The sequence below is a fragment of the Neodiprion lecontei genome, chromosome 3 (genome assembly GCF_021901455.1).
Source record: "Neodiprion lecontei isolate iyNeoLeco1 chromosome 3, iyNeoLeco1.1, whole genome shotgun sequence".
NCBI lineage: Eukaryota > Metazoa > Arthropoda > Insecta > Hymenoptera > Diprionidae > Neodiprion > Neodiprion lecontei.
In genome coordinates this window covers 5,155,153-5,167,616 of record NC_060262.1, presented here as the reverse complement: position 1 = coordinate 5,167,616, position 12,464 = coordinate 5,155,153, and the positions used below count along the sequence as shown (strand labels likewise).

The 12,464-nt window shown below is 38.3% G+C and overlaps 1 protein-coding gene across 1 annotated transcript in view; it reads left to right on the top strand.

Annotated features, from left to right (window-relative positions):
- The window catches only part of LOC107228005 (zinc finger protein chinmo), a 91,278-nt gene extending 80,425 nt beyond the window's left edge, over positions 1-10,853 (top strand). The window contains exon 7 of the mRNA XM_046734938.1: positions 8,507-10,853. Coding sequence (XP_046590894.1) covers positions 8,507-8,724 — 218 coding nt within the window. The 3' untranslated portion in view covers positions 8,725-10,853. The remainder of the gene's footprint in view (positions 1-8,506) is intronic.
- Positions 10,854-12,464: the final 1,611 nt, after the last annotated feature.

The window sequence follows — 12,464 nt, the reverse complement described above, 5'->3', positions numbered from 1 at the left end:
GAAAAAAAAAAAAAAAACCAGACGCGTGCTTCTTTTCCCGCAGTTTTAAGTAAAATCTGCTCTCCCTCATTCTCTCCGGTGTTGAAAAGAAAAATTTTTATTTCCGGTTACCGCTCGGTCCTTAAATATTTTCATTTTTTACCACGATCGAAAAATATAGTTCCAGGTAGAAAATGAAAATTAGTTTTTTGGGCTGTTACCGGAAAGTCTGGTATCCGTTACTGTTCTTTCTCATTGCGATCGCTGTTGCTATATTTTCTCGCGACAGTTGCGAAAATTCAACGCTAGTGCAAGAATAAATTAACGTTAAAGCCTTGTTTGACTAAAAAAAAGTAGAGTAAAGCTCGAAAACTGATTTTGCGTCGCAATAACCAAAAAAGGATCGACGATATCGCAAAATGTTTAGGCGTGTCTCGTTTATCGTAATTCCAGCGATATTCATACAGTTTTTTTTTCAACGATACCTGTTTTACTAAATTTTTCCAGCTGCTGTAGCGAATGGAAATTTTTTTCTCATCGAATAAGCGAGAGAGCAGCGAAATAGGTAAAAATTTTAGCGACCTTGTTGAAACCTGCGGCCCTGAGCAGAGCGTTAATTGTCGAGCCGAGGATGTACTTTTACCTCGAGAGAATGTGCGTGCGGGGTTCTCGACGCACAATGCGTAACTCTATATCGCCGAGTTGTCCCCCGATCTCTCGAGCCTCGCCTCTTCCTTACGCACATGCATCCATCCATCCACCATCCGCCATCCTCCATTCGCTGGAGAACAAAGCCGTTGGTTCCTTGGTTCGCAGCCAGTGATCCATCCATCCATCCATCCATCCATCCATCCATTCGTTCCTGCCTACCTGCCCATGCCGCAGGTTTGAAACACGCACGGTGCATTGTGGGTCTGGGTGTGCGTGCGTGCGTGCGTGCGTGCATCACGCACATACGAAAATTGTTTCCCTCTTCTTCCGCTAGAGGCACCACTTTCCGGAAGAAGAGGAACCCGCAATCGATATCCCCGGATATGCGTTTGCGGATTTTCCACGAGGTCTGCGTAATTCCTCCTCCTCCTCCTCCTACTCCTCCTACTCCTCCTCCTCCTCCTCCTCCTCCTCTTCCTCCTCCTCCTCCCCTTCGCTCTCTTGGTTGCACCCCGACGCAAACCCTCCAAAAATCCCGAGGGCTCGTTTCATCGCAGAGCGCGATGTTACAGCAGCTGTCAGGGAAATATTCAGCTAAAGGATAACCCGGATACGTAGGAGAGGATTTAATGAGGATGGGACGGGAAATTTTCATCGAGGGTTTAATTCGAGGGACTTGCGTATCGTTCGAATTTTACATTCGCGATTAGTTTTAACAACGTGTTTCTAAACTCGAAGAAATTTCCAAATAGTCCGGAAGTACAGTTGAACGCGTTAATTCCTCGACGATTTTAATCGCGGTCGAATGCTCGGCGTCCCTTCGCCTGAATCATTTTCATCTCTTAGTCCTATCACAGTTTGTTTACAACTTAAAATCATCTTTGTCACTTCGTATAACCCCAAAAACTCCCGAGTAACAAGTTTCGCCCAGAATCATCGAATTTTTATAGTTTTTTTGTTTTTTTATCTCACATCCGCCATCTTGGATTTAGAAATTAACAAATTCCGACTTCAGATTCGTGTTCAGCTGCGCAAAAAAAAAAACAAAAAAAAAAAAAAATTCCCGAGTAACAAAATTCACGCCAATATATTGAGCTTGAAAGGGTTGACCTGTTTTCGGTCTAAAAGAAAATTCGATTTCAATTCTACACGAATTATGCGACAATGCGATTCATTTTCTCACGTCAGCTGCGTCGCCAGTAATTGTCACATAATTCGTATAGAATTGAATTCGAATTTTCTTTCGGACCGAAAACAAGTTAGCCGAAAACTTGAGGTATTTACATATTTTATTGTACATATGTTTCTTTTACGTAAATTTAATAGATTTCTTTTTTTTTTTTTTTTTTACCAGCGACCACCTAATTTACGTAAAATTGATCGACGGTTTGGAAAATTTCGCCAAGACAGAATTTTAACAACGACGCGTGTCGACAACAGCCGATAAATTATGGTTTTCGTTTGTTGTTTCTTTTTTTTTTTTTTTTTTTTCCGACTTCCACTCGCAGGTTGTTTGACCTAGCTAGTATTTCAGGGTTATTACATCACGCATCGTCATATATTGTAGAAATAGACCCACTTGCTATAATGCAAGGCGGTATTTGCGAATGCACGCTATCTGCGGACCTGACGGATTTCCGGTTCCTTCGAACGTTTAAGCAAGCGAGTAAAAAGATAAGAACAAATATTATGCGCGTGTGTTTGATCGCGTGCATGCGCGTAATATAAACACACGGCCATGTATTTATTACACGGACGAAGTGAGATATGTGGGAAACACGGAATATATGATAAAATCAGAAGATACTTATTACGCTTATTGCCACGGAAAGATAGAAACGAAATAAAACTATAAGTGGAACTTGAAACTCGGAGGTTATACGCAACTGAGACACAGAGTTTCTTTTTTCTTTGTTTTTTTTTTTTTCAATACCTCTGACGATGCAGTCGCCTGAGAAGTATCTTTCTATACACTTAGACGTATGATTATAGAAGAGATGAAAATCAAACACAGGCGAGTAATACTCGAAAAGCATTCGTTTCACGGTTTGTGTCGTAAAATTTTAGAATATCGTAAAGAAGAAGGAGAATAAGGAAAAAAAAAAAAAGATAAAAGAACCCCGCGAAATCGGGTTAGAATGAAAATAAATCCATGTATCAATGATTCGTGATTCAAAATCATCTTTCACCAAAAATCGATACCTAGTTACAAAAACGTGTCGTATATAAACAGAGTATCGTTAATTTCCACCGGTTGTAGTTTGTTATTTATTTATTTTTTTCTTGTTTTCCTCTCTTCTTTATCGGGTCAAAAACATCTCGCGAACAAAATTTGCTTGGGGTAGGATGTGGTTCGAGGTGTTAAGGTCGTCTCGTGTGTACTTTCGTAAGAAAGAAAGACAGAAGGGAGAAGGGTGCAAACAGAGCGAGTGAGAAACATCCCGCAGGATCATTACTCTTGATCACTCCCGTCACTCTCTCTCTCTCTCTCTCTCTCTCATTCTTTCTCTGTTTCTTTCCCTCTCTGGAGCGGCGGTAGGACGGGGGCGGAGGGGGAGGATTTGTTTGGGAGTTTGACGTCTGCAGAATTCTGGGTTACTTGGACCAGCCGAAGGGACCCCGTTGCGCAGGTTATGGACACCCCGGTCGTCGGGGTGCCGAGAAACCAGGTGGGGGTGGCTGGGCGATCCACCCCGTCTTCAGATCGGAGCAGCGCCCTTGATTTCCTTTTTTTTTTTTTTTTTTTTTTCTTTACTTTTCCCCGTCAAATTTGCCCCTTTTCGTTACCTCAATGTTTTCATTATTTTCCTACCGCGAAGTTGTGCGTGTTTTTTTTTTTTTTGAAATTTCGTCAAGGTTACTCGAGCCGTTCAACCCCCTGAATTTTTTCCCAAACTTTCGGTGTGCCTGAGATTTTTCGTCGAGCTTTTCCCTCTCTGGAGGCTTAGAATTTTTATTCCGTCATTTAAGTCCCAGAGATACGAGGGTAATTCGTCGTGGTTCTTAGGCTTTTTGAACAGTTATTCTTGAAAGTTTGACTTTCGTCAATGTCATCCGTGAGCTTTACGACTTCTAATTTCTTCACTTTAATAAGTCGTATATATCACTTTCTCTTATCTCTTTCAGCCTTTGCGATTAGTTTCTCAATTCTCTTTTCAAACTTGTCAATTTTATTTCCTTCAAGCTTTCATGTGTTTTTTTTTTTCTTTCTTTTCCATCCTTTCTCTTCCTCCCAAGTTTTGGGTATCTTTAATACTTTCCCTGCAATTTTTCACACTTATTCATCCGTTTTCTTCGTCCCTGTTTCGAATATTTTAACACTTTTTTTTCCATTCCCTTCTTACAATTATTATTTTGTTTTTTATTATTCTCGTACTTGTTTCACGAACTTGACCGGATTATCATCTCGTTGTTTGTCATCCCGTGTCGTACGACGCGACGAGAAAAATCCCTGAAAAAATCAGCGAGCTCCTTTTTGTCTCATCCTGTATTTTCTACGGTGGTACGCCGGTGCAGACGTTATACATATACATATATATATATATATATATATATATATATATATATATGTATATACACCGCGATGACTAGGCGCCATTGGATTAAATGGGTCAAGGGCCCCCTGCGACCGTTACACGCATCGCTTCCCTATTTCCTCCGGATATATTTTTCTCTTCCCCTTATATACTTTCTATTTCACCCGTTCTCGTTTCACCAGCGAAAAACAATAAAAAAAAAAAAAAAAAAGTATAGAAAAAATAGCAAATCGTCGCGCCAAATTTTGACGCCTTTTCTTTTCATGTATAATATTATAACAACGTATGCATACGTTCGTCTCGAAACGTTGTTGTCAGTGTTACTTTATCATTCCTTTTTTCCACGGAACTTCCCTTTCGCCAAACTGATTGAACAAAATTGAAACGAGATCCTTGTAATTTCGAAATATTCCAGAATTACGAAAAGTAATCGCAAGTTTCGTAAGATCTGTTGGAAGAAAAAAAAAGAAAAAAAAAAAAAAAAAAACTCGAAGTCAAGTCGTAAAGTGCCACCAAATGAACACAACGTAATTACTCGACGAATATACCTATGTTATACAAGTGACGTTACTCTGCGTGGAATTTGAAAATCGTGATGAAATAACGTAATCGCGTGCGAAAAGGAGCTAATGACCTGACGAGACAAGAAAAAGAAAAACGCACACACACGCATAGCCAAGATAAAAAGAAACGAAAAGAAGAGAGAAAACAAAAACAAAAACAAATAAATAAAAAAAATAAAAAAAACATATCCAAAGATAAATCTCGCAACGTAAAAAGGAACGATTTTCCGTTGTAACGTTTTCAACTTCCCTGCGATTTGCATCGTTCATTCGAAGGGCGAAAGGTTGGGATAGGGCGGGGAAAAGCGAGTGATAACGGTTCTTCTTCCTCTTTCTATTCTCAACAAACCCTGCACCTTCAATCCAACGAAACTCTAACTCTGTAACCTAACCTAACCTAACCTAACACCACCAATCTTATCCATTTGTTTGTTTGGCGCCGAGCATTAAGTCGCGCCCGCGGGTATAATTTATATATCTACGGACGAGCCAGTGGCAAAGGGTCGCGGGGGCGTAGATGAGGGCCTCGGAGGGGGTGGTCAGGCGTCAGGCGGGGAGAAGAGAGAGAGAGAGAGAGAAAAAAAAAAGAAAAAGAAAAAAGGAACAGAGCCGCGGAGGCGGAGGCGTCGCGGCGGCGAAGGGTGGAAGGGGCGTCAGGGGAAAGGGGTAGGGTGGGAGGCCGCAGACCTTGGTGGGCTCTTTCGTAAGTTGACCTTCTTCCGCGACGTCGGGGCTTTTCCCCTTCCATGTTACACACACACACACACACACATATACGTACATTAAACCTACACCGCACGCTTGCGTCGTCGTTGCGCGCTATGTTCGCATTTTTACGTGTAACGTGGGTATGCGTATGCATGCGCGCATGCGCGTGTGCGTGTATAGGTGACGGTGATATACTTCGAGGTTGAACTTCTATGCCGGTGCTGTTTGTGGCGGCCCTCAAAACGCCGACGCGACGCGACGCCACGCAGCGCGATGCGGCATCCGAACTTACACACGACGCTCGTCGTCTTTAAGGGACATGGACCACTGACGTAAGCTCGTAACTTCTCCGCTTCCACTCTATGACCTTCGCGCGAAACATCGTCCTACTACGCGGTGATATTGCATATGTCGGGTTGTTCTTTAGCGGAAATGTTACCGCCTCGGCTATCTAACGTTTGGTGAATTCGCCTGCATTTATGCAATTCGGATCACATTTGAACGGAATTCGTCTGAATTCGTGCAATTCAAAACTCATGCCGCAGATATCCGCCTACAGTTATGCTATTTAAGACAAATTTTATCGTATTACGCCTGCGGTTATGCAATTCAATACACATTTTATCGAAATACGCCTGCAGCTATGCAATTCAGAGTATATCCGACTACAATCCGCCTGCACTTATGCAATTTAAGATGCATATTACAGAAATGCACTCCCGGTTGTCAGGGTTGCGGCGGATTCTTGTCAGACATGTGTTCCGGACAACATAAATCTAGGCAGACTTACCGATTTAATCTTGTTGAATAAAGTTAAATCGTCTATTTGATATTTCTATGAAATAATTCGCAATGCGTTGAGCTGTTAACAAAAAACTAAAATAGGACATGTTGGGGATTCTGGTAGGTCTTTTTGTTTTATGCATTTTCTTCCTTTTTCTCGATGGAATTTCGCGGAAATCGCTATTATACCTGCAGGGCTTCGTCTTTGGTTAGCGGACATGGTCATAGTCATGGTCATGGTCGGGATCGTAGTCACGTTCATGGTCAGAGATGGAAAACGAAACGCGAACAGCAAAGAAATTAGTTGATTATGGAAAAATATTGTAATAACGACGATGCTGTAGGTTCGTAAACCATGGAGTAGTTTCATATTTATTGCCTCAAGGATACCTTCATGGTTTTCTTATGCATATTACAGGCGTATTACACATGAAATATTTTCAACCGATGAAAGCCCTTGACTTTTCGAACGGTGTCCTCGATTCCATTTGGTATTAGGCCACGCATCGCGATTGATGAAACTGATTAACGCGTAGATTATTTCATCCATCCCTGTGTAAATTAAAACCGTTTGCCGTAGTTTTGTAATCAATGCCGCAAACGTCTCTATAACCGCACATGTTTATGGTCCCGTGAAAGATTTGCAACTTAAAAATTTCGCAAATGTTTTTACCACGAAATTTCGCTACTGATTAAAAATTTTGCAATCACCTTACCGGTATAATAAACGAATTTATTCAACGATTCGTTAAATCGCTGTGTCGATTTCCGAAAGCTTGACATCGGTGTCCAAGCATAACAAGAATCTTCCTTACTCGCTGCAGCGTTTTTTAACACGACGAGAACGTTGACTTTTTTCAATCGGCGAACATGACGCGGGTAAACCTGATCGTAGATAAATACGTTGTCCATTTTTTTTTTTTTTCTTTTTTCTTTTTTGCAAATAAAACGCAGCGTGTCGAGTAGCTGAAAACAGGTGCGTGAATAGGCATAAATTTCTGTCATATACTATAAGTCGTATAGAACTCTGCCCGCTCTTGGGCGTTTGAATCGTAACGTGACTCGGTATAAAATAAAACGATTCTGGATGGGGGGAATAAACGGGAGGAGAACGACGAGGGGGGGGGGGGCGGGAAACGAGGGGGAGGAACAAATCTGTCGTTTTTCTCTCTCTCTCTCTCTCTCTCTCTCTCTCTGTGCGTATGTGTGTGCGTCTGCACGGTTGTGCACGGGCCTTTATCGGCGGTGACCTAATCGAGTTAGAAGGAAGTGAATTAGTTAGCGTTGTATACGAGCCTGATGGCCTTGCACGCGCCGAGAAGCCATTGGCCTGCGCAACCGAGGCTGCAGCGGTAGAAGGAGGCCCCAGGCTAACCCAATGAAATTTTATTTATACGTACGTCTATACATTCACACGCACACACACGCACGCACACGCACACAAACACACACTCACGCACACACACGCGCGCGCGAATGCAATCGGCTCGATAACAACCGCGCAACACTCGTCGACGTTTTATTAAACGTCTCCGCACGTGGATTATTAAATCATGCAACTCTCGTTACAGATTTATTGCAAACTCCCGGATAGACGATATATTTCATTGATATTTGAACTTGAATGGGAAATCTGCCGCTGATTTGCGATATTTTTTTTTTTTTACGCGATTGTATCGTTTTTCTGAAAAATTTAGCGACAGTCGTTTGGCAATTTGCAAATAGAACCGTGCCGCGTGTCGCTGCGAGGTAAAACTTTGGTAAAACTGTAAGGTCAAAAAGGCGATTTTCATTGAAAACAAAATTGCCAAATTTTTTAATGCAAGGTGAAAAATAACAAACCACAGCGTTACCTGGGTAAACTCATAAACCAATAAAATCAATTTGATTTTTTCGATTTCCGATGACCCAGCGAAATTAATTGCAAACGTCACAGCAAAGATAAACTGCGAACGGCACAGTTATTGATATATTTCATTGAAATTTTTAGAAAATTTTCTTGAAACGCTACTCCACAATACCGCAATCGGTTAATTTAAAATTCATTGCCTGTATCTTGTAAATAAAATGTTTAAAAAACTGTCTTTTTTTTTCACCGAATCAACGATACTCCCCCCCCCCACCCCTTAAGTACGAACAAACGTCTGAACATTTTTCACGCGTTACAACATTGATGTTCGATATCGCAGAAAAACCACGGATCGAGGAATATCCCCGGAGGGGTGGGGGCGGGGAGGGGTAATTTTATCGTTCAAAAATTGATCCATATCGTACGGCGTTTTTCAGGAAAGAAGCTCAAGTGTCCATTCTGCGAGCGGCTCTACGGTTACGAGACGAATCTTAGGGCACACATACGGCAGCGTCATCAGGGTATAAGAGTGCCATGTCCATTCTGTTCGAGGACATTTACAAGGAACAACACGGTTCGACGTCACATCGCGAGGGAACACAAAACCGAGCTGAGTCTAAAGGCTTACCAGCAATCGAACGCGGCTACGCAGTAGCCGATGCTCGCCGAGAAGAAGGCGGCTTTCTAAGGAGCCGAATTACGGGGACGAGGACGGGGGATGGGGATGGGGTTGAGGATGAGGTACCGCAGACCGTTGTTGGAAATTAATTATATCGCATTATGTTACGCCCGATTATTCACCCATACGTGCATCCATCCATCCATCCATCCATCCACCGGCCCACGCACCCCGACCCTCCCAATCCAAAAACCCTGTGTAAACAACCCCAAACTGTTGGACCTGCCCAAAAAATTCACCCAACGAACGCAATGCGAAACTATGCGTCGAGAGGATTCGTTAATTCGCTTAGCGTTTTTACCGTGACAATTGATTGTATTCGACACGTGCATGCACGTACGATGTGAACGGTTGTTCGAACGTATGCTGCTGACACGTCGCGTTACGTCGTCAAACTGTCCGAGCGAAAGAGAAGAACGGGGATGATACGTGAAGACGGAAGAAGACGATGACGAGAGAAAATTGTTGATAAAAAAAAAAAAAAAAAAACAGCAAACAAACAAACGCAAAAAAAAAAATAAAATAAATAAATACACCAACACAGACAAAACGGAGACATCTGTATATAAATATGTGTGTGTATAAATATATATATATATATATATATATATATATATACATATATACACACACACACACATTAATGTGTTGCATGTAGAATATAGATACATGTATACATACACATATTATTGCACATGTCACGCAGTATGCTAAACTGCCAACTTCGTACATCTACAATAACTACTACTATTATTATTATTATCGGTGTTGTTATTGTTATTATTATTATTATTATTGCTATTATTATTTTTATTGTTGTTGTTATTGTTTATTATTATTGTCATCTTTAAGTATAGCTGGTATATATATATATATATATATATATATATATATATATGTATACGTACATACTTATATGCAGATATATCGTGTAGAACGGCAAAAGGAAATATCGAGAAAGTAAGGAAAGCAAAGAAACAAAAACAAAAACAGAAGAAAAAACAAACAAACAAACAAACAAACAAGGGGCTGGTTTTCGCGGTTACCAAAGATAATAAAAACATGCATATTATATATATATATATACATACATACATACATATATATATATACATTTATATGTAAAGTATTCAGTCGTTACTGAATTTATAATTTTTCTAAATCGAAGACAAATTAAAAAAAAATAAATAAAAAAAACGGGTATATAAATACGTGTGTGACTGTGTGTGTGTGTGTGTGTGTGCGCGTGTGTAAACTGAAACTCAAAACCTTGGGTGAGTTTACTACTGCATATTATTGTTATTATTACTCTCGGCAGAGAAAAACAAAAAATCACCGGACTAGACGCGTTGAGGGGAAAAAAAAGGATGAGATGAGAAAAAAATTTCGAAACCGTCGAAAATTAACGACGAACCAAAAACACCAAAAAAGAAAAAATGAAAAAATAAATACATAAAATAAACAAAAATAAAATTTAACGAAATCAGCGAAAGAATTTTAAAAGCTGTATTGTTTTAGATCGAATGTAGATTAAATTTAGTAATTGTTGAACGGCAGGCTTTGAGATATCGTACATAATGTATGAATAATGATAATTGTAATCATCCGAACGTTTTATTTTATTTTTTTAATATCCACATTATCCTTACTTTGATGTCGTTTTCTTCGTTTACTTTTCGAAAGAGATGATTTCGAAAAAAAAAAAAAAATCCCGAGAGATTGGGATGCGAAAAGTATCAGCGAAATATGTTAGTAATAAAGAAACGAAACTGTTCGAACCAGTTTCAAAATCGTGTTTACAAATAATCGTAACAACCATGAGACGATGCAGCGTCGATTTAAAAAAAATTTACGGGAACCAGAAAACGAGGGTGAAAATTGAGAAAACAAATGAATATATATATATATATATATTATACACACATATGTATCCATATTATACATACGTACCACAAAACTAGTCAATGAAAGTGCAACGGCAAAAGTAAAAGATTATTACTATTATATTTCTCTTGGGTTAAAAAAAAAAAAGAAAAAAAAAAAACGTAATTACGGAAATTTAAACCGAAATAGAAAGTATACAATATACATACGTACGTACGTACGTACACACAGACACACACAAACACACACAATATACATAGATATGTATTATAGCAGTAACATATATATATATATATATATATATAAGAGAAGTAGAAATATTTAATAGAACAATATGCAAAGAAAATGCGCGCAGGAATATCATATAATATTTGATAACTTTGCAAGAAAACAAACTCAGGTAAACCGGCAGCCCCCCGATACCGGATCGCAAATTCCAAACGGAATGGGGAACCGCCAACAAATCCATTTTAATAATAGTAACACTAATAATATACAACAACAACAACAACAACAACCACAATAATAACAATAATAATATTGAATAACGATCGATGAAAATTAATACCATCAACAATGACGTTGATGATCAATAACAATAATAATATCAATAACAATAACAATAATAATAATAATAATCACAACAATAATAATGATAATAATAATAATACTAATAGTAATAGTAATAGTATAGTAATAGTAACAGTAGTAGTAACAGTAATAGTAATAGTAATAGTAAAAATAACAACAATAACAATAGTAATAGTAATAATAGTAACAATAATAGTAATAATAATAGTAATAATAATAGTTATAGTAATAATAGTAATAATAATAATAACAATAATAATAAGAGTAATATTAATTGATAAAAATTGATAATAATAATAGTAGTAATAGTTATAGTAACGATAATACCAATGTGAATAATATGATAGATAATAGTGATAATGATAATGATAACAATAATAATAACAGTATACGTAACTGCGATACAATGCTGCAAACGTCATATTATGTTAATAACTGTAATAACTTGTCTTTGTCGTCGATCAGTAATATTACCGCTTACGGGGGAAACGAGATGGAGGAAGAGAGAATAAGAAAAAACAAACAAAAAAAAAAAAAAAAGAAAGAAAAAGAACAAAAACAAAAACAAAAAAATTGGCGAAAATTAGCAGATTAAAATTATCAATGAGAGAGGAGAAAGAAATTCATCGCAGTTGTAAATACTGCGTTTTATATATACATATATATATATATATACATATATAATAATGCGAGATGAATATATAATAGGTTTTCTAAGTTTAATTTACAATATAAAATACACACGTCACGTACAGTGCCAAAATGCTATTAAGGTGCAGTGAAAGCAATTACCTCCAATTAACCTGTAATCTATATATGTATGTATGTATGTATATATATATATATACGTATATATATACACATATACATGTGTGTGTGTGAATTCAAATTATGTACGACGATTTTATCCCCAACATCGATCTTACCTTAATTTTATTTCACTTTTGCTCTTTTCGAAGAAAGTGAGCAGTGGTGGTACAACACCGTTTTCGATCTTGTAAAAAAGTACGCGACGTTGCGTTTTACCTTTATTTTCCTACCATTTCCGAATTACTGCTGTTATTATTATTATTATTATTATTATTATTATCATTATTATTATTGATATTATTATCATTATTATTGTTGTTGTTATTAATTTTATTTTTTTTTCTCACTCACCACGTTTCGTTAACTCCGTTACGCGCTGGCTTCGTCGTTTCCGTATTTTCTACCGTACAACGTATGATATGCAATAGAAT